Source organism: Branchiostoma lanceolatum, chromosome 5, assembly GCF_035083965.1.
Source record: "Branchiostoma lanceolatum isolate klBraLanc5 chromosome 5, klBraLanc5.hap2, whole genome shotgun sequence".
NCBI lineage: Eukaryota > Metazoa > Chordata > Leptocardii > Amphioxiformes > Branchiostomatidae > Branchiostoma > Branchiostoma lanceolatum.
Genome location: NC_089726.1, coordinates 23,100,441 through 23,123,525, shown reverse-complemented (window position 1 = coordinate 23,123,525; position 23,085 = coordinate 23,100,441). Strand labels below are relative to the sequence as shown.

At 41.7% G+C, this 23,085-nt stretch overlaps 1 protein-coding gene and 1 long non-coding RNA gene across 4 annotated transcripts in view; one reads left to right on the top strand and one right to left on the bottom strand.

Moving 5' to 3' along the window:
- LOC136435758 (nucleolar protein 8-like) overlaps positions 1-23,085 on the top strand; it is a 69,099-nt gene that overhangs the window by 26,002 nt on the left and 20,012 nt on the right. For all 3 annotated transcript variants that reach the window (XM_066429456.1, XM_066429455.1, XM_066429457.1), the window contains exons 6-9: positions 747-966; positions 1,279-2,795; positions 8,211-8,324; positions 10,187-10,318. In XM_066429456.1, coding sequence (XP_066285553.1) covers positions 747-966; positions 1,279-2,795; positions 8,211-8,324; positions 10,187-10,318 — 1,983 coding nt within the window. The remainder of the gene's footprint in view (positions 1-746; positions 967-1,278; positions 2,796-8,210; positions 8,325-10,186; positions 10,319-23,085) is intronic.
- On the bottom strand, positions 12,255-13,879 carry LOC136435760 (uncharacterized). The gene is made up of 2 exons (XR_010755900.1): positions 13,440-13,879; positions 12,255-12,367 (listed from the first exon to the last, which is right to left on the bottom strand). It is a non-coding gene; the product is annotated as an uncharacterized lncRNA (long non-coding RNA).

Here is a 23,085-nt window from a genome sequence, read left to right as displayed (position 1 = left end):
TTACAGAAAAGGTGTGGAAAAGACGTAGGATCTAATTCTTACATGTAAAAAAGGTGTGGAAAGACATACTATTTGAAAAACTTAGAATTTTGAATATTTTTGATATAAATAGACTTCAACTTGCTCTTTTCACAGCCAAATTCATTAACCATAATCTGCCTGATACTTTTGACGACTTCATTAATTTTCGCTCCCAGTTTCACAATTACCAAACACGTCAAACCTCAAATTTACATATCCCTCTATTCAGAACTTCGTTAGCCCAAATGAGTGCAAAATTCAAATGCATCAATGTCTGGAATAGCCTCCCCTCCCCCCTTAAGAACTTTACTTCTGTGATAACCTTCAAATGTCATCTTCAAGACTATCTTCTTTCAAATCCGAACTACTTCTAAAAATATTTCTGGTCCTTGTTGATAATAATTTCTTTCGTTTAATCTGTATTACATTTATTTATCAGTATTTGATTTTTCATTATATAGTTGTTCATTATATTTATTTCATCATTTGTTATTACCTTTGTTCGATATTCATATTATCATTTTGTAAATTTGTTAAGTTAAAAGGAGGAGGGCATCTATAAGCCTTTCAGGCTTCATCCCCCTCCGTTTTTTATTGTACTTCTAATTATTTCATTGTTACTTTCTATTTTTTATGTGCGAATAAATAAAACAAAACAAGGATCTAACTGCATACCAACCCCACTATATTGATAAAACCTGACGTCCTGCATTTCGTTGCTTCAGAACTGGGTAGTAGGCAAGTATGGCCGAATCCTGCCCGTTGTCTACATACGAAGAAAGGACAAGAAGAAAGTGATGAAGGTTGACCCTTCCAAGTACAGCCACAACCTTAAGAGGGTGAAAGAGGAGTGTTCCATAGACACACCCATCAACCAGCTCACCTGGAGCATACAGGTACAGGGGAGCGAGGACAGCAGGAAGAAACAACAGGGAGACTTCTCTGGTTAGAGACATTTCTTTTTCTTACAAGTTCGTCAATTCAATATGTGACAATCCCTTCACTATAAAACAAAAAAAAATTGAATGGTCTAAATTCTAATGGGACAAAATATATATCTTGGGCCCCTTTCCTAATATCTTGACAATGTACGTATGTAAACTATGGGGACATGTTAATTTTGTAAAATTCAGGCAATTAAAGCCAATAAGATTTCTTGATGGTCCATTTTTATGCATGGATGCAAATAATTGGAGAGGAAAATCATGCACTTGCTTGCAAATGTTGCCCTTCTGAAATAAATATTTTATCCCCTAGATTTCCTGAAAGGAAGATGGAAAAGGTCAGCTGCAACTCTACACAAGAAAAACAAGAAGATGAAGATGGACTCAGAAGAGAGTCTGTCTAATAGTGATGACAGTGACCCAAATATTACCAGTAACACTGATATTGTCCAGTCAGTTGAAGGGAAAGTTGAGTGGGGTTACTTTAAAGAGAGGGAGGAGAACCAGGTGGTACAAGATGGGGACAAAACTTCAGCAGTTGGAAACAGTCCAAGCAGTGTTGCCGAATCTGACAATGACTCAGGCTCAGAAAAATGTAAGGAATTTTCCAAGACAAGTTTGGTTGATGTAAGTCATGCTGATTATAACAGTGACTTTGAGGTTGTGAGGCTTGAACAACATGGCCAGGGCATGACAGGACTACTTGATGGGAACATGCTTCTAGGATTCAAAACCTCAGTGAACAGCACACAGGGTGAAGTGAAAGGAGGCAATGATTCTGATGGATCTGTAGACACTGACGAACTCATAACAGCAACCAAACATCATCTTGTTCAACGTATGAACGTGGAGAACACTTCAGATTCAGAAACATCCTTACACACTGCAGAAATTGCTATCTCCGCAAGGCAGAAATTGCAAGGAACTATCACAACTAAAGATGTCAGTAAGAACAATTCTCCCAGACAGGACAGTACTGATGATGTGTCTGAGTCAGAAGCTTCAGATGATGCAGAGGTGATTGCAGCTGCCAGGGCTAAGTTACAGGCGATAATGTCACCATCACAAACACTGAAGACTGGAAAACAAGGAGAGAAAGATGAAGGTCTAAATACACCACAACCTGCAACAACTGAGCCAGACAAACCTACGAGTAAAGTTCATATATCCAAGGATGGACAAGACTCCTTATTGCGGCAGGGTGTTTGTAAGGAAGATCTCTCACATACTGGGACTGTAGATAAGGTTACAGAACAACCAATGGAGAAAACTGCTAATGCTGCCTTTCAGGCATCTGACAATGAAGGAGCAAGTGTGGTTGGGGATGATGATGGTGATGGTGGTGATGATGATGATGATGATGATGATGATGATGGTGATAACACTGATACAGAGGAGGAGGATGTTGAAGATGATCATTTTAATGGTGATGATGATGGTGATGGTGATGAGGAAGACAATTATGATGATGATGATGATGACAATGAATTGGAAGATGATGATGACTCAGACAGTAATGGAGAAAGTCTAGAAAATGAATCTGGAAATGAAAGCAGTTTTGAAGACAGTTCAGATCCTGAAGTAGGCGGCTATGAAGTCAAAATGCTCGTTTCTACAAAACCCAACAAATCTCCTGAAGGGACCAATCCAACTGGAGACCATGACCCGACAGAGGAGAGTGAGGGACCTGTAGACCAGGAGCAGTGGAAGTCTGGTGCAGTGGGAGGGGGGGGCACCCTAGCCAATGAACAGCGTCTGCAGTCCCTCAGACAGAGACAACTGCAAGCCCAGTCTAAACAGGCTCTCATAAAGAAGGCCTTGTCATCAATGGTTAGTCTGACACTGTATAGTATGGTTCATTTATGAAGGTCAGACATTTGTCCAGTCATTAAGATTAGATTAGAATACTATCATCATAATACATCTTGTGTGTATTACCATTGGAAAGGTACATGTAATTCACTCGATGTACCAAAAATTTACTTCAAAGTATGTGTACATTGTAAAGATCACAACAAGTGCATAAGACATCAAAATACAACATTTTCTTATTATCTGAAATACACTCAGCACAAAAGGTTTGGAAACTCAACTTTGGTTGATCATATCTCCGTTGTTTCTTGATAGTAATGGTTTTTATTGGTCAGAAATTACCCGCAATGGCAGCCTTTCTAGCGCTAAATTGATGCAGGGTATTACATGTTTCACATATAATAAACACAAATAATAACATAATCTATCCACACTTGCATTTTGTGGATTTGTCGCAAGGGTCTGCGGCTGCCATTCGGCGCCACCAGGTGACCTCAATACGACATTCCCCAACCAAAGTCAGGTACCCATTTACACCTGGGTGGAGTGAGGAAAGTTGTGTAAAGTGCCTTTCCCAAGAGCACAAGATCGGTGACACGGCAGGATTCGAACTCGGGACCTCTTGGTTCTGAGCCGAACGCTCTGCCGTTGTGCCACTCGACCCCACTTGATCAATTTTAATGATTTATATATCATTAAAAATCTTGTGTGAATTTCTTTCCCATGATGCCAAACTTATTGTGATTGTAGATTAATGCAACAAGCACCAGGCCAGCTTATGCGAGCGGGTCACATAAAAAAAGTGCCCAAATTACCTTACTAATGTCAAATGCTCAATTCAGTATTTTTTTCTTCTGCTGGCAGCACGTGGCTTGTGTACGAGGGTAATAAAACTTGAATCAACAAAACACATTAATATGAAAACCAAGGTTAGTCAAGGTTAAAAGAAATGCGTAAACTATTAAGGAGCCTCAGTTATGATGAAAGTGGCTTAATACTGAGTACACAAGCCATGCGCTGTCACCACAGCCCGGCACATCCTCCTCATGCTTGTCACCAGTTTTGTTACGCGGTCCCTGGCTATTCTTCCACAAGGAGTCGTCGCAGGTCGACCAGTGTTGTTCTGTTGATCATAACTGCATGCACAGCTTGCCCAAGCTGATCAGTGATCACACAGAGACTGTGTTCAATTGTGTTGATATCTGGGCTGCAGGAGGGCCATTCTATCCTCTGTATTGCTGCATACTGCACTGGAGGTGAAATGACTCTTATTCTGAATGGACATGCACTATCATCTGGCAGAATGGTACCCAGTCTCATATTGCAGAGGTAAGGATCTAGGAAATGTGACTGGATGGAGAAAGGTGTCTCTATATCTTGACACATCGAGGTTGCTTAGAATGATTAGCCTGGTTTTTCCTCTGGCAGTTAGCGTTGTACTACCCCACACTATGACACTGACTCCAACAAACAAACAAATAAACAGTATTAAAGTCTATCTGTGCAACAGTCAGCATAGGGTTCTCCTCGCTGCCCCCACACTTTCATTTACCCATCCAACAGTCGAAATAAATCTAATCTTATATGTAGCTGTGAATATAACACTCTTCCACACACTGTTTCATTCACGATGTGGACGACACCACCACAAATGGGTTTGGCGTTGCACTGACTGTTTGACACTTGCATGGAAATTTGGGCACATGTAGGTTGGTGCTCGCTCCATGAGATTGCAATTATAATTAGTTTGGGGAAGGAAATTATCATAGGAAAGGAAATTACACAAGCTTTCCAACAATATATAATGCATTGAAATTGATCAAGAAAGAACAGAAATATGATCAACCAGAGTAAAGTTTCCAAACTTTTTGTGCCAAGTGTAGTATCATTCAATGAATATAAACGTTAAAACAAATACCCTTCTGATGTTATCTAACATTGAACCATCAGAAACCATACTTCCAGCTCTTGATTCTTATCTGATCTTCTCACCAGGTGATTACATTAATCAGTGACTGATGCCCACTGATGACGTCACAATGAACATGGCAGCCAGTTCGGAACCTTACACCACGGCTTGCGAAAAACATTTTTTGATGAGCAAGCAGTGCTTACATTCAATTAACAATATCTATTTCAATTTTGAAAATGGAACCTTCTGAAACGGCATTTCCCGCGTTTTGGAGAGGATTTTAAGAGAATAATCAGAGACACTCACATGACCGTTTTAGACAGATTTATTGGAAGAAAACAAGTGTTGAGTATATCTGTCATGAAATGGCCTCGCTCCACATAATCAGTCTTTTATATAAAGCAGATATAATCATGTTGAACAGTTCTAACCTAACAGTCTAAGCAATCTTACCTTAATATTATTAACCTTACACCTAACAGCCTTCACAATCACAGTCTTAACTTAGTAACATCTAACAGACTTAACAGTCTAACTCTTAACTTATTCTTAACGAAATATTCTTGATGTAATTGTCTTTTATCTTACGGAAAAAGGAGAAAAATAAATATTAAGTATGTCCATCATGAAATGGTCCCCACATAACCAGTCTTAAATATAAAGCATATATAATTATGTTCTGATTATAACCTAACAGCCTTAGGATTCTTAACTTGATATTCGTAACTCAGCACATAATAAATGTAACAACAAAAAAAGAGTTCCACGACCTCATATCTCCATGAACAATTCTATTCATGCAAATGACTTACACATTTGCATAATATATGCTTGGTCATAAACACCTTTATCTAACTTACACATGTTGCAATATTGACAGTCCTGTAATTCTTTCCAATTAGATGAATTATGGTGTTTTTGCATTAATTATGCAAATTAGGAATTTATTTGCATAATTGGTATCTGTTGATGCTCCACTTTCCATAAACTACATATGTTACATGTATTTGTGAGATAATGGAAAACACGGCAAATATAGATTTTCCTCATTAGCTATGCAAATTAAGTCACAACTAGCATAATTTGCACTTAATTATGTATATCTCTGTCTAAGCTACCTACTTACTAAGTATCATATTGACAGTCCTATAATTTTCCAATTAGATGAGATATGGTGTTTAACATTTATTATGCAAATTAGGAATTTATTTGCATAATTGGTATCTGTTGATGATCCACTTTCCATAAACTACATACGTTACATGCATTTGAGTCTGACAATGGAAAACACTGCAAATATAAATTTACCTCATTAGTTATGCAAATGAAGTCCTAATTAACATAATTTGCACTTCATTGTGTACATCTCTGTCTAAGCTACCTCTATACTAAATATAATGGAAATCCATGGTTCCTTCCTTCAGTTATCCTCCTTAGAAGATTTTCACGATAACGCCCCTGCAGTTTCAGAGCAAGCTGCTAGGGGACCCAACCCCACACCACGTCTTCATTACACCACAAGCTATCTTCCACCAAAAAATCAAGACCATAGCACGTCCAGGTCAAGAGATACAAAAATGGAATTTCTGCTGCAGTACCAAGGTCACATACCAGGGGGCCCAAAACTGACCTTGAATTTCGGCTTCACAACACCTGCCCACATACCAAATATCATCGTAATCCATCAAGCGGTTCTTGAGTTATGCTGACTACAGTGGTCCGGAAACACAAACAAACAAACAGACAGACACACAGACACACCCAAAACTATATCTCCATTTTTCATGGAGATAATAAACAACCTTCTTACCTTGATAATCTTAACCTAACATCTAACAGGCTTAACAGTCTAACTCATAACCGTTTATTCTTAACCTAATTGTCTTTGGTCTTAGCGGTCTTATAACAGGTTGTCCAGTTCTAGTCTGCGGGGGTGGAGTTGAGCAAGGCAATTGACTACCTTGTCTAGATCTATGTCTGTGTCGTAGTGGATGTGGAGAAGTGCCAGGTTGGACAGCCGACTCCTCCCCATAGAAGCATGCATGTAGTTGTTCAGCCTTCGTAGGGCACTGAAACTCCTCTCACACTCGCACGATGTTACTGGGAGAGTGCACGCGATTTTCAGCAGAACGCCGATATTCGGGAACATCGTGGCGTCAAGCGCTAATACAAGTTTCTAACTACAACTATAAGTGCTGTGATTATTTCTCCGAACTTTTTGGCTGACAAGTGAGGTAGTTCCGTTCAATTTGCATCCGACCACTGTAACGAAAACTGGAAGCATTGCGGCTCTCTTGTTAATGTAATTTAAATATCCTTTCTCTTAGAAACTAGGGGAAATACAATGTATCCTGACGTAATCGTGTCCCGCGGCAAGCTTTAGATGATACCAGGGGACGTGTGCCGGATTCGTTAACAGGCCACCGATTGTAGCTAGCGAAGTGAGACTTTCGGGCGCCATTAGTAATTTACCATAGCAACAGCCAGGCGACACTTGTTTCACTGGCAGTGTCGTGTGCCGGGGCCACAGCGGACCACCAGTTTCAAGCGGTGACAGTTTGTTTTCGATACAGTATAATGCGGACTCGGGGAAAAGTTAATTGAAAACCACAGGGTTCACCTTTATTCAAGTGACCAAAGACAGTGAAGTTTTATAGGAATCCAGTCCCGCTCGGGATACAAACCAGTCGGCCTTTAAAAAAATCAACTTGAAAAAGCGGACCTTCGATCGTGTGGGGGTTCGATCGTGTGGGCGTGTTGTGACATCATGACTGGGCAAGTCACTGCATGATTAATGTAATTACCTGGTGGGAAAAATCAAAAGCTGGAGGTATGATGATTTAATGGTTCGATGTTCAATAACATCCAATGTGTGAATATTTGGTGAAAATTTCTATGTTATTAAACAATATTATTATGATGGTTTATATAATGTCAGGAGATTCTTAATTTTAATGTCATTGGTGTCTTATGCACTTTAAACACTAATATCATACTTGAGTTTTGAATGTTGTAACCTTTTTCGAATTACAATCCATAGGATTAACATTAGTCAAGTAAAGAATCTAAGGCACACCCAAAAATCATTAGAATTTCCCTCTAGGTACTCCTGAATTAACAAAGAGCACCAAATTACCAGTTACCTCCAACATGCAGTCCATCTACATCTAATTACAGAATGATGTGAAATGTGCCTGACTGAAACATAGCATGCCTGGACCAGAGTTTGGAATATTCCAAATAATTCAGACACATTTCAGAATAAAAAATCATGTTTTGGAATGCAACAGATTTTGCCTTTCCAGTCAGAAAGGGATTCCGAACATTATACAGCAGACTGTGGAAAGACTTTTCAACTCGATCTTCCATATTTATGAAACGATAGAAATTTATGAAAATTGAATGTTCAGAACAGTGAAGAAGTAGAATGTACAATGTAGAAGATCACTGTATTCGTGACAGAGAAAAAGGTTAAAAGGTTGACATGTCAGACATTGTCTTTAATTTCATATTTTTCCTAGGCATCCACTGCAGCTGGTAAACACATAGTGTTTGACTCAGAGGATGAAGACAGTAATGACGGTGTAGATGTGAGGGAGGAGGTTTGGTCCAGCACACTTCAACCTGTTGATAAGGTAATGGTTAGGGTCGAACACCCCCATCTACACATCTATTCCTTTCATTCAGAGATCATGGGACATTTTCAAGATGTTCTCAACAATGGGTGAGTTTTGGAAGTAATTATTATCTCCATGAAAAAAGACTTCTTCATGGGGATATTGTTTTGAGTGTGTTTGTGTGTGTGTATGTGTGTGTCTCCAGATGCTTAAAGTCAGCATAACTGAAGAACGTGTAGCTGGACTGTAATGATATTTGGTACCTGGGTAGGTCGATTTTGGGCCCTCTGGTATGTGTCACTGGAACTGCAATGGTGTATTTGTCAAAAACATCATTTAAAAACAAATTTCATGGAGATTTTGGGTCTTCAGTCTCTTGTTATATTAGTGTTTGCCACATGTCTGAGATGTTGAAATTTCAGACAAATCCATCAAAAGGATCTTGATTTATAGGTGCGAAGAAACAAGTTGTCAAAGTATGAAAGTCTCATCTTAGCAAAGAAGGCTATTCTAGCATTTTCTCATAAATTATGTAAATGAGGCCTCTGCTTCAGAACACATTCTTGACCAATTTTACCAGTAATATTCAAATCCTACGTATACCCAGTGTCAAGAACACCTTGCAACCATGCAGTGCTGCAACCAGCCTGCATATCTAAGTCCTGCTGAGTGACTGTTCTTAGGTGGGGCTTTCAAGATAACATAATTATGGAGATAGTTATGAATATTTCAACTAAGTAAACATTTTTTGTTTTCAAGGACCTCTTCAAACCTGTTTGCATGTTATCAATTAGTTTGGTAAGAAGTTCATAGTTTCAATCAAGTTGTATGCTAGAAAGTTTAGTCTGTAATGCAACTTTACACATCCTTACTTTAAAACTGCTTTTAGTTTCTGCTGGCTTTGATATAGTATTTTCAAAAAAAGTTTGTTCGGTCATCATTCCAAGCTAGGCTGCACTTGGTTGAACCGTGAATAGTTTCATCAGGTTGGTAAGTCACTGAATAAAAAAGACTCTTTTTATACAACCAAGAGATTTATTCCACCGACGTTTCGGTGACCATCTGTCACCTTCTTCAAGGCAATTCTGACTGGTTCACATTGCAGCACAGGTGTCCCTGCTTATAGAGTCGCATTCCCAAACGCAAAGTATTTACATATATACAGTCACAGGGAATGACATCACAATGCGGTCCCAAACATACAAAAGTGTAACACATACACAACTATCGTGCAAAAAACAATGCAAAGATTATCATCTATTTCTTAATAAGAATGCGGTCCCAAATGTGACTGAGTCTATAACCTCATCACGGTTCATGACTGGAGTGGATTTCCTGATCCATACAGCCTCCTTAATCCAGCGTGTTAATCTATTGTCCTCTCTGTCTATCACCTTAAGGAGGCTGTATGGATCAGGAAATCCAGTCATGGCCCCAGTGTTATGCCCTTGGGAAAGGCACTCTTCACCTATAATGTATTTCCTCACTCCACTCAGCTGAAACTAAGTAGTAGTTTCGGTTAGAAACGTCCTCTTGGAGGATACATAAAGCCAGAGCTGCTGTGTTTGAGGAGAGCTGAATCTTAAGCAAGATAAAGAACCCACTGCACATATCAAAAAGAGTAGGGGTTCTTCCCGGTGTGAGTTGATCAAACCTTACAGTCTGGGTTGACATCTTGAAAAGTGATAGTCACTTAATTGTTAGTTAGTAATGTTACATCAATCCTTCCACAAATATGTGGTGAATCTTAATAGATAAATGATCAATACATACATGTTATTATTTGAAAACTGAGTTTATGGAATGTTTGAAACCTCTCTGTAGAGACATGAAGTTGGCATCATGTTTCTGATTAAACATGTCAAAGTCTTCTTTTCCAGACAGAGGAGAAGAAATTACAGATGGGGCTGTTTGAGACTGATGGTGAAGAAGACAGTGACAGTGGGAGTGATGACAGTGATGATCAAAGATTCCAGATCAAGCCCCAGTTTCAAGGAAAAACAGGAGAGAAGGTAATCCATTCCACATTGATATGTACCAGGTTCATTGTAAACACCCTCCACTTTAAGTTTGGAATTCCACTTTTCCCATTTCGACAAGTGCTAACTTTTTCAATATAAAAGCATCTAAGCGAAAAGTGCTTATTTATAATTGACAAGTATGACGTACAGTTAGGAGTGATAACAATAACTTTTATGAATATTGATTTTGAAAATTTTCTTCCTGCATGAATTCCTGCAGGAAGAATTTGTCCTGCAGAAATTTCTGCAGGAAGACGTTTTTCCTGCAGGAATCCCTGCAGGAATAGGGGGTAGGACTGGGCAAAGCATTTTGCGGTGGTTTAAAGTTCCCAATTCTGGCTTACCCATTTTATCCCAGAGGTGACTTTTTAGGTCTCTGTACTTTGATATCAGACCTCACCTTACATTGACTGACTGATACTAAGGACTTAAGGAGGTTACAAAATATTAACCTCAAGTTTCTACCGACGACTGCTTAGGGATAATAGCCAGGCTCTAATAGCCCTGGCCTTTAATAGTATGAGCAAGCTGCAGCTTATTCTAATATGGGGTAGAATTTTGTTATTAATAAGTATTCTGATCAGTCTGGGTTTTCAGATAGTCCTCCATAAACATGTTCTCCAAGCAGAGGCAGTCAATGGTGAGAAGGCTACAAGTGGTCGCAGTTTTGTGAAGGAAGGGAATTCAAAAATCATGGCCACTACTTGTCCCCAAATCAAACACCACCTCCCCCCCCCCCCCACCACAAGACTAACCAAACCTGAGCTGCCTGGAGAATGCCCCAGATTCATGCCAAGGTGAACCAAACTGCCAAGATTATTGTGTCCATGTGATAATTGGTTCAACTTGCTAATTGGACATTGGATCATCTTTTGCATGTCTTGGACAATAGCTGACATAGTCTGAACCTGCATATCATCTTAGGAGCAAACAATTTCCATAAGTTCAGGAAACTCCTTGCTTTAATATAGGACTGTCCATATGATTTGGAACCTTTATGATGATAGACAGAAATACTTTCTTGAAGAAACTTTTGCCTAATGTTTACATTCATATGAGTGACAACTTCATTTCATTGTATATTTGTCATTCTATTTGTCTGTTTATCAATCATTCAATAGTCAAAAGATGACCAGTGTCACCAGTACTCCCTTCTTGTAAACGACACATTCAAAGGGCTCAATGCCATCAGGTGACTATCGCTAGACAAACTGTGGTAAGGTAGATTCAAATCATTTTGCAAAGGAATGACAAAAACGGACTTTTGGGGCTTTTCCAATCCTTTAGAGAAACAAGAGCTTTGCAAAAAGCTGGCGTTTCATCTACGTGGAAATTAACCTCCTTGGTTTATGAATTAGGTGACTGGTCTTACATGTCGTAAAGTCGTAAAGTCGTATTGTGCAATGGAGCGAAATGAATTTTCTTCATTATCTATGTTAATTGGGCCTTAATTTGATGTTCACCTTCACTGCATTGGCTTTCATTTCCACATATGCTACTGAACTGCCAAATATTGATAAGATCCGTTTACAGGTTGTCGAGTTATGCGGTACACATAACAGAAATGCATAAAAAGCCTGCTATAGCAATATCAACCCTCCTCATTCAGGTGTAGGAACTGAGAGGGTCATCATACTCGAATATGTGTATTTGTATCTGTACAGTATATGTATGTGAATAGGAATAAATATCACAAGTGATTGTGACACAGTATTAGTCAGAAAGTACAAATGCAGTCTGCTCAGTGGCAGGATAGTCTGCTAATGAGTACAAGTGCACAGTGTGCTTAGTGGCAGAAGTTAGTACAAATGCACAACCTGCTCGGTGGCAGAGGATTGTCTCGTAATGAGTTCAAGTTCACAGTCTGTTTAGTGGCAGGATAGTCTTGTAATGAGTACAGGTGTGTACAGAAGTAAAAGCAGTAATAGAAGATTGAGTAACATTTTTATTAGTGCGAATGGTTGTTCTAATTGACCGTAAAGTTTGATTTAGTAGGCTTTGGTCCAATTCTGTGGCAGCTGGGGACTGCAGCAGTCACAACTGAAAGAAAAAGCAAAAAAAAAAAGTTAGACATCTGATGCCAACTGAACATATTTAATATTTCAAAATTGGCTTGAATTGATTGGAGCAAGGAGGTTGAAAATATAGAAGGGGAAGCTACTTGATTGGAGGTGCAAATTGTCACTGTGACAATGATACGATATCGTGCTGATTACTGTGTGTTCCTAACTTCCAAAGAGTCTAATCTGGTGAAACGGAGTCAAACTTGCATCAAAAATCCTGATCCCAACTGTAACACAAATGTTTTGCAATCTATCTCAAAGTATACCTGATCCTGGCAGTACCATTTTTAAAATAAAACGTATATTCTGATGAATATAATTTCTCATAAGTAATACTAGCTACGTTCAACGCTCATATTCTTGATCTACAGCCCTATGGTTGAAAAGCAAAAAAAAATGAGAATCTAAGTTCACATACAGTATGTCAACACAATTTGTAAAATTACAATATTTACATACACCTATATCACCCAGCATAGTAGTATCACATACAATTCCTTAAATATAAAAAAAATAAATTCTTTCAGCAGTTCAGTAGTGGTTTGAAGAAGTACTGCAACATGATAACTAAAAGAACAGATCTTCCTACCTGTTTGAATGGATCTACTATAGTCTACTAAGCTAAAGGAGGAAATAAATGATTCACAAAGCATTTGGGAAAACGTGAGTGCATGAAGAAACAACAATATGCCCCCCTCCCCCAGCCACTAATTTGTTTACAAAAACACAGACACGAGGCTATCGTTTTGTGCAGAATACAGAGTAAAATAAGCCCCCAAATTACGTTGCAACAACACCAGAGGTCTTTCCCCTGGTCAGCGAGAGACCGTGTAAACAGCAGGCTAAATTATTTGACGACGCAACTTTACTCCGTTTCGCTAATTATATGCACTGACTATAATTTGTACGGTAACTCGAACAAGTTATTTTTGTAATACCAGGGACATCCTGGGTACATAATTCTCGATCTACATTTACCTGAATACACATACAGATGAACTAATGTTACCTATACGCAACTATAAGGCATATAAGATGAGATATCCTACCTCAGCGTTTGTTCCAAAATGGTGGACCAAACTGTTCTGTTCATGGTGTTCTGTCGCCCTCTGGAGTGGTCACCAAACGCGAAGAACCAATTCAAATAGCGCCAAATGAAATAAATAAGTTTGAAATCCCTTAATATCGTTGAATAGAAATAATAGTCAGAGATTTAATTACATTATAAAACATATTATAAATCTATCTATAAAAGTTTAATATGTAGATTTAATTAATGTACTCAGCTTTTTCCATTGATCAGTTGCAGCGTTTGCATGCGGTTACATGTGTGTCGCACAATTCTAGACTGTCTGATTTTCTTGCTCCTTTGCCATATAAGGCAGAGACTGAACAACAAATAATAAATTTAGACGGTCTTGCCATATAAGGTCTTATTGTGTGCGACACAGTGTTGAACCAAACAGCACGACTGCAAGGTAAGACTCATCTTATTGCGTTTCATCGCGAAGGACAGATTTGGGTGTTTTTAAAATTTCATCATGCATGCATGGAGGTTTTTCATTTAGCTTGATAGCACTGTGATAGACGTGTATTTAAAAAGTTACAATATTTGTATCAATATATCATTGGTTTATACAACATTCAAACATGGTCACACACTTTCAAACTGGCTGGTGGACCAAAAGAAAACTTAACAAAACTGAAAGCCGATAAAAAGGAGAAAATACGTCACGTCAAAAACAAACCAAAGGTTGAAAGAAAACGGATGCAGGTATGATACTTAAACATCAAGGTGTGAAAACAGCTGTGATAGGTGCAGTAAGCACACAATGGGCCTAGATCTATTTAGGACAAGTGTTATATGGCAGTTACGCTATGTGGTGGGCAAATGTATTCAGACTTCTTGCACTTTATGTTTTAAACTTTGGAGTAATTTCTTTCATCTGGTCATAAATTGGTCCCCATTGTTACCCCCCAAGCAGATGGACAAGCAGGGTTAATTTGTTGGTCTTTTGTGATGTTTTCTGCATTTCAATGCCTCTCTACAGTGCATGCTTTCTTTTCTTAGGGCTACCCTCGTGGCCTGGGTTTGCCCCGAGAAAATATTGAGAGGAGTACGTATCACTAATAGGTTGTAAAAATATTAGTAATACCAAGGAGGTTATATAAGATAGACTACTACATAATATTGTATTAGATAGATTGGTAAGCCTAAGGTCTCGGTTCTGAGGTTTTTTTTAAAATTCGGGGCCGACCTGACTCGTTCCCAGAAAGGCAATAGCGCTTTTCCAAACATCCCTTTTCGGCCGATTCAATGTTTCTGATGGATAGGGGTGACTTATCTTCGAACGACAGACGAATTTGATATTTTCTGTGGAAACGTCATTTTTAGTGAAAACCGTCACTAAAAGGAATTTTCATCCCCAAAACTGCTATTTTTAGGGGATTCTTCCAAGGCCGCTGGAAGGAAAATAAATGTTTTCCTAGGATAATGACTGATATGGAAATACATGTAAAGGTCATCATTCTGTCTGTGCAATTAGGAAAAATGAAAAAAATCGTGAGGATACGTTTTCTGCAATCCCCGATGGTGCGAAACCACGCAAAACGCACATAGAACGCACGATTCGGGTAATCAGGCGACAAAGCCGCGTTACCGTCATCGCGCACTAATACCAGGAAGTACCCGCGGACGACCAAAACTCGGAAACCGTAAAACGCTACGAAGATCGGGTTTTTCAGGAAATATAAAAGATAACGCACTGCTATAGCGATAGCCGAAAAATCGGGAGCCAAAACTAACGAGAAAACCTAGGATTTGCGTCTTATCTTCACGCACTACTTAGGTCCTTGGTCAAAACAATTCCGAACAGGAACCTTAATTTGCATATTCTGTCATAAAAATTTCACCCCAGACTTCAGAAAGATTCCATCTACCATATATCCAAATTTCACTTGGCTGCGATGGTCACTTTTCCCGCAGGACATGCTTAAAGCCATATAGAAAATACAGCGCTCCCTCGACATTTGCCGCATATTCAAACCCTGACAGAACATTGACGTCACAATCAGAAAGAGCAATGAAAAATGTAAGCTACTATCAAAGCGCTTTACGGAAAACATGCAAAACCGGCGGGAAAATCTTCACGGGTCCGCGGCAGACAATATCTATGGCAGTTCCGTCGTTTCTGGGCCTCATACTTAACGCTAGACCTTCTAAAAGCGAATATAAGGATGACGTCACGAAGTGACGTCACGGGAATCACAGGGCAACTGAGTGGGATTGCGTTTTGGTTCGTCGCGCTTGATTGCACCGATGAAAATCACAGATTTTTACATGAAGTGGTAGCACAGGATTTGCGCTTTCCAAATCAAAGTCGTCAGACGTCGAATTTGTAGAATTGTGCCGTGAATGTCCTCTTAAGAAGCGCAAGGCACACCAAATGTGTGAAATACACCATTCTTTTGCCAGTCAGAACCCATTATCGGTGAAATTGACGGAGAAGGAAGCGGGTAGAGTAATAAACTCTCTATGGGTGCGTGGAGAACCTATCAGACTACTATTTGCTACCAACAAAGCGAAAAAAAGTTAAGGCTTCTAGGAGCAAGGAACTTAACATTCGATTTCCCAGTTTCCTCTTAAATAGCGCTCAACTTACCTACACTTTGCGTACTATCCCTCCTTAGGTAAAAATGCGAAGAGAGTGTACCAAATTTATGCTTACAGTCAAATCCAGTGCCTAACTTATATCAATCACCGCCGTAATCAAAGCGACTGAATGAACAGCGTACACGTGAGAGAAGCCTTAATTTGACATTGCATGCTGTGTCGGGGGGGGGGGATTATGAGGGAGGGGGACACCAAAGCCCAGATATGAATAGTACTGCCTTTGGAACGGAAAAAAGGCAGAATTATGGAATTTTTTTTCAGAATCTTCAAGCCTTGGATAAAGACGTCAATATGCAATAATATTACGGCACCTGACTTTGGCAGTCCAGTCTCGGAAGACTATCTGTGCGCCTCTGGATCCGGAGTTCTGTTGTGACTTCTGATGTGGCTTAAGAGTCCAGCTCTGGATTTGCACACCCTGTTGCACGCACTGCATGTGTGCTGTGTGGTTAGGGGTGCGTTTAGTGCTACAGTCTTTTGCTGTCTCCGTTTCTCTGCTGCAGCTTCTCCCCTTCTCTTGTCTGCTTCCATGACACCATGGTGCACAACTCGGCGCCAGGCTGTTCTGTCCTCAGCCTGCACTTCCCATGTGTCTGTTGAGATGTCACACGCCTTCATGTCTCTCTTGCAAGCGTCCTTAAACCGTAGTGCTGGACGGCCAACACGTCTGGAGCCAATGGCCAGTTGCCCGTACAGAACATCCTTCGGAATCCTTCCGTCCTCCATACGCCTGACATGTCCCAGCCAGCGAAGACGACGTTGGCTGAGAATGGAGTAGATGCTCTGTATTTTTGCTTGTTGCAGGATGACACTGTTGGGTATTTTGTCCTTCCAGCTGAGTCCTAGGATGCGGCGGAGACATCGCATATGGAAGGCGTTTAGCCGACGTTCCTGTCGTACGTACGTGCTCCAAGTTTCGCTTCCGTACAGTAAGACGCTGAGCACGCAGGCCCGGTAAACTTGTACTTTTGTGTGCAGTGACAAGGTTCTGTTTTCCCATACTCTCTGGGTCAGTCGGGCCATCGTGGTATTTGCCTTCCCTATCCTTTTGTCCAGTTCAGCGTCTAGGGACAGTGTGTTAGTAACTGTAGAGCCCAGGTAGGTGAAACTATCCACAGTTTTTAGGAGTACATTGTCCATGGTGATAGCAGGGGGAGTGCTAACCCCTTGTGCACAGACACATGTTTTTTCCAGGCTTACAGTGAGTCCGAACAGCTTGCATGCGTTGCCGAAACAGTCACTCAGTCTCTGGAGAGCTTCCACTGTGTGGGTTGCGAGTGCTGCATCATCTGCAAAGAGCATGTCTCTAAGGAGCACTGTCCTCACCTTCGTCTTGGAGCAAAGTCGTGCAAGGTTTAACAGCTTCCCGTCAGACCTCGTGTGCAGGTAAACACCATCTGTGGATGTGTTGAAGGCATGGGACAGTAGTACGGAAAAGAAAATTCCAAAAAGTGTAGGTGCCAGCACGCAACCTTGTTTTACTCCGCTCTTTATGGAGAAGGGGTCGGAGCAGGATCCATCGTACAAGACTGTTCCTTGCATGTTGGCGTGGAATGACACCACCATGCTACACAGTTTTGGTGGGCAGCCGATCTTTTGCAGGAGTCTGAATAAGCCTTTCCTGCTTACTAAGTCGAATGCTTTAGTCAGATCTATAAACATCATGTACAGGGGTTGGCCATGTTCTCTACTCTTTTCCTGCAACTGGCGCAAGGAGAAAATCATATCCGTTGTCGATCTCCCAGCCCTAAAACCACACTGGGATTCCGGGTATACACGGTCGGCCAGGATCTTTAGTCTGTTCAAAAGGATCCGGGCGTACACCTTTCCGACTATGTTCAGAAGTGAAATCCCCCTATAGTTATTACAATCTCCGCGGTCTCCCTTGTTTTTATACAAAGTAACAATGGTAGCATCACGCATGTCTTGAGGAACCGCCCCTTCCTCCCAACAGAGGCAAAGTAGATCATAAAGCGACTGAAGCAGGGCTGGTTTCCCACGCTTGATGGCTTCAGGAGGGATGTTATCACTACCCGGTGCCTTTCCACATGGGAGAGAGTCAATGGCTTTGCTCAGCTCTTCAATGGTTGGCACTACATCTAGTTCCTCCATAATGGGAAGGTCTTCCATACTGTTAAGAACGGTGTCGGAGACTGACGTCTCGCGTGAGTAAAGTTGGGAATAGTGTTCTACCCATCTGGACATCTGCTCCTTTTGATCAGTGATCTTTTCCCCTGACAGGGATTTCAGAGGGGCAGTCTTTTTCACAGTTGGTCCCAGAGCCTTTTTGATACCATTGTACATCCCCCGAAGGTCACCAGACAAAGACTCTGCACTCCGCTGTATCCCTACACAAAGTTGCTGCCAGTAGTCGTTCGCGCACTCTCTAGCAGTACGCTGTGCGGTGCTGCGAGCAGTCCTGAGTGCTGCGAGTGTCTGACCACTCGGGCAGCGCTTGAAGGACAAGAAGGCTCTGCGTTTGGCCTCGAGTACTGGTTCCATTTTGGAGATGTGGGCGTCGAACCAGTCTTGACTGGGTCGGCTTTTCTTGCCAAAAGTGGCAAGTGCGGCATTGTGGATAGCACCCTGCATGGTTTTCCATTTTGCTGTGGCATCAGAGGAGGCGTCATGTGGCATTTCCTTGAAGGCTTGGTCTAGACTGGACACATACTCTGTGACTCTGTCGGGGAGTGATATGTGTGCAACGTTTATACGAGGATGACCCTTCGGTCTAGAGCGGTGAACAATCCGAGGCTGTAGGCGTACGTTACTGCTCACAAGGGAGTGGTCCGTGTTGCAGTCCGCGCTGTGGTAGCTTCTAGTAAGGAGGACATTGTTTAAAGCAGTGCGTCTGGTGATGACCATGTCAAGCTGGTGCCAGCGATGGGACCTGGGGTGCTTCCAGGACACTTTATGATGCGGTTTGCACTCAAAGAAGGAGTTGGTGATGCAGAGATTGTGGTAAGAGCACAGCTCCAACAGTCTCTGTCCGTTTCCATTCATCCTTCCAATGCCATGGTGGCCAAGACAGATGGGCCAAGACTCATGGTCTGTGCCAACTCTGGCATTAAAGTCACCTAGTAAGAACAGCAGTTCATCCTTGTGACAGTTTGTGATCATTTCATTCAGCTGCTCATAGAACTGATCTTTGTTGTCTTCTGAAGAGTTGAGAGTAGGAGCGTAGACGCTAAGAATGTTGACAGGCCCAGCAGCAGTACTGAGGCGCATGGAGAGAAGGCGTTCAGTGCCTCCAGTCGGGGGTTCTACTGCAGCTAGAAGTGTGTTCCTTACAGCAAAGCCGACTCCGTGTTGGCGAGGCTCGTCGGGTTCTCTGCCCTTCCAGAAGAACGTGAAGTTCTCTTCTCTCAAGGAACCACTTGAGGCAAGCCTGGTTTCTTGGAGTGCTGCTATGCTTATGTCTAATCTAGTCAGTTCCCTGTCAATGATTGCAGTCTTCCTCATATCGTTCACCTCACGTAGGTCTTCGGAGAGACCTGTGCACATTGTGCGCACGTTCCATGTAGCAATACGCAAAACTGGAGTTTTTTTGTTTTTTTCTGTTTTCCTCTTTTTCTCTGATTCAATGTTGCTATAAGTGTTGGGTACTAGATTTCCGTCCGACCTTCGTGCTTAATCAAAAACACTGAGCTCCAGGCACCCTCTGAAGCAACAAACGGTGGCGGACCGACACCTAAATGGCCGGGGGCTGCCCAGCTTAAGGCGGGCGGTAGTCGGACAATAGGACTTCGATGGTCCCTCCCACCGTCAAAGCTGACCCGTGGCGTCCTTCCTGTGCGCCAATTTAGAAGGGCTTATAACCCGTAACTGTCAACTTCCGATTTGTATCCGCGCTTTGCAGCGTGGCTGGAGTGTTCCTCTCCAGGGCGCGAAGCCTGGGCCGTAATATGGAGAATCTGGGTGGCCCAAACGTCAGAATCCCCCTCTCGGCGTTACTGACAGAGTCCAAAGGAATGCGGAGCATGACGTTTGGTGTCAGCTTGGCTGCAGGAGCTGCCGGAACGGTGATCCCACGAAGCACTGAACCGCCTAAGGGGCCCCACTCCTCTGTTGGCCGTTGGGTCTCAGGTAGACCTCTTCCGCCCTGGCCGTTGGCTGCCTGGCGCAGCTCGTCCGCCCAATGGTGCCTTGAGGGCACCATCCCCTCACGTAGTTTAGCCCGTCAGCTGAGACGGTTTACCGGGGTGTGGCACTTGGAGCCACCACGTGAGAGCTTTAGGGGATGGATTATATGAATAGTACTGCCTTTGGAACGGAAAAAAGGCAGAATTATGGAATTTTTTTTCAGAATCTTCAAGCCTTGGATAAAGACGTCAATATGCAATAATATTACGGCACCTATGACGTCATTAATTAAGATTTTATGCCTCTTTAAGGTCTCGGTTCGGAGTTTTTTTTTAAAATTCGGGGCCGACCTGACTCGTTCCCAGAAAGGCAATAGTGCTTTTCCAAACATCCCTTTTCGGCCGATTCAATGTTTCTGATGGATAGGGGTGACTTATCTTCGAACGACAGACGAATTTGATATTTTCTGTGGAAACGTCATTTTTAGTGAAAACCGTCACTAAAAGGAATTTTCATCCCCAAAACTGCTATTTTTAGGGGATTCTTCCAAGGCCGCTGGAAGGAAAATAAATGTTTTCCTAGGATAATGACTGATATGGAAATACATGTAAAGGTCATCATTCTGTCTGTGCAATTAGGAAAAATGAAAAAAATCGTGAGGATACGTTTTCTGCAATCCCCGATGGTGCGAAACCACGCAAAACGCACATAGAACGCACGATTCGGGTAATCAGGCGACAAAGCCGCGTTACCGTCATCGCGCACTAATACCAGGAAGTACCCGCGGACGACCAAAACTCGGAAACCGTAAAACGCTACGAAGATCGGGTTTTTCAGGAAATATAAAAGATAACGCACTGCTATAGCGATAGCCGAAAAATCGGGAGCCAAAACTAACGAGAAAACCTAGGATTTGCGTCTTATCTTCACGCACTACTTAGGTCCTTGGTCAAAACAATTCCGAACAGGAACCCTAATAGAATGTTATCTATGTACCAGTGAATGCCATACTTTGTACCTTGTACAATTGTTGTGCAATAAAGTTATTATAACCTCCTTGGTAATACCTATCCTGAGGTTACTCCAATATTTAGGTCAGCTCTGGACATGAAGGCTTGTGGTCTGGAAGGAACTACTTCTCACCCAGTTGCTATCCTTCACTTCTCTAATGACCTGAATTAATCATATTAGACCCCGTTCATACTAAATCGCGCAAATCGCGAAATTGCCAAATCGCCCTGAGTCGCATTCCTTCACAACAGGGGTCGAACGAGCGCGAGTTGTAAAATCGCGTCCAACAGCTTGATCAACGGCGGACGCGTTATTCGATTGTCACCACTCTTACTGTTGTGTTCCATAACCTTCTTGTACTTCATCTTGAGTTTTTTTTTTACCTTTAATAGTGCGGCATTACTTCCATGTTTTCGCGTATTTGGCCAACTCAGGCAGTCGCCACTTCAGCGTACACGCTCTGGTTTCGGTGGGATCCCTTGAGTTTCTTCTGAATCCCCACATCCCCGAAGATGGCCATCAGTACATACGTTTTCGTCATTCCATACGCCAAAATTGCCGCCCGATTCTGACATATTTCCGCCGCATTCGGCGTAATATTCCAACAAGCTAGGTAGATGAACATCGTATAATGAGCGGAAAGACTGAATTTGCAGATGACCCCTTGACCCATGACCGGGTCAATATGCAAAGTAAAGCGCCCAACGCGCATCAAGGCGATTTCGAGCGTTCATACTAAGTCGGGATGCAGGCAAATTGCGAGTAAACCACCTCCGGAGGTGGTTTCGCGGAAAGCGATTTTGGGCGTTTTCAAATGCGATTTGGAGCGTTCATACTAAGCCACATTATCGCGATTTCGGCGATTTCGCGATTTACGCGATTTAGTATGAACGGGGTCTTAGTGCATGCATTGTGGCTGCTGGCTAGCATCTTGATACAAAGGATATTTAGATTATGGCCTCTTCAGAGATGAGTGGGAAAGGGGAGGGAAGGTGATTCTGATACTCTAGTGATAAAAAAGACTGAGTTCTAAGTTACAGTAAAACATCCATCAATACACATCCTGACCCCTGGCTTTATCTTCCCTATTCCTTTCAAGTTTAAGTAGTAAGACCTTGGTGGCACAATCAGTGATTTATGCCAAAAATAGTTACTCAAGCAACTTGATAAAATTTCGAAACAGTCAGATGTTTCAGACAGCATCCGCTATCTTTCGTCAGTGACTAAAGAAGGATCTGGTAGAACTAGGTTTTATACCAAAACGTCTGACTGTTTCAAAATTTTATCCAGTTGCTTCAGTAACTATTTTTGGCGTATCTTACTACCAGGATGTCTAACCTTCATCAAATAATCAGTGATTGTTAGCCATGGATCATTGTATCAAAAATTATGCAATGATTAATAATTATTGTGGTTCAATACATATGCCAGTTATTTTTCAGATGTCTTCTTCGAAAACATTCAGTATATGAAAAACAAGTGATTGATAAAATAGCAAAAAGCACCATTGAGTGTCTATATTGATGTACCAGTTGTACAATTATAATAGGACTCATATCCTATAGACGTTTGTTTATATAAGGTAATTCCTGCAGGTATTCCTGCAGGAAAGGTTTATTCCTGCAGGAATTTACCTTCTTCCTGCAGGCAGGACAAATTCTTCCTGCAGGAATTCCTGCAGAATCTGGATGGAGTTGACACCAACACCGGAGCGGCATACAGCACACAGGAAAGAACCAGTATCCTTTAGTTTGTTCAGGCCCTGGCCTGCTATCAGGATCTTTGTCTTCTTCATGTTTATCCGCAGGCCCTTGCGTTCCACACCTTTAGTCTTGCGATGCACTCTTCCATGGAGTCTGCGATGATTACCAGGTCATTGGCTTACAGGAGCTCCCATGGGACCCCAGTGCAGAATTCACGGGGCAGGG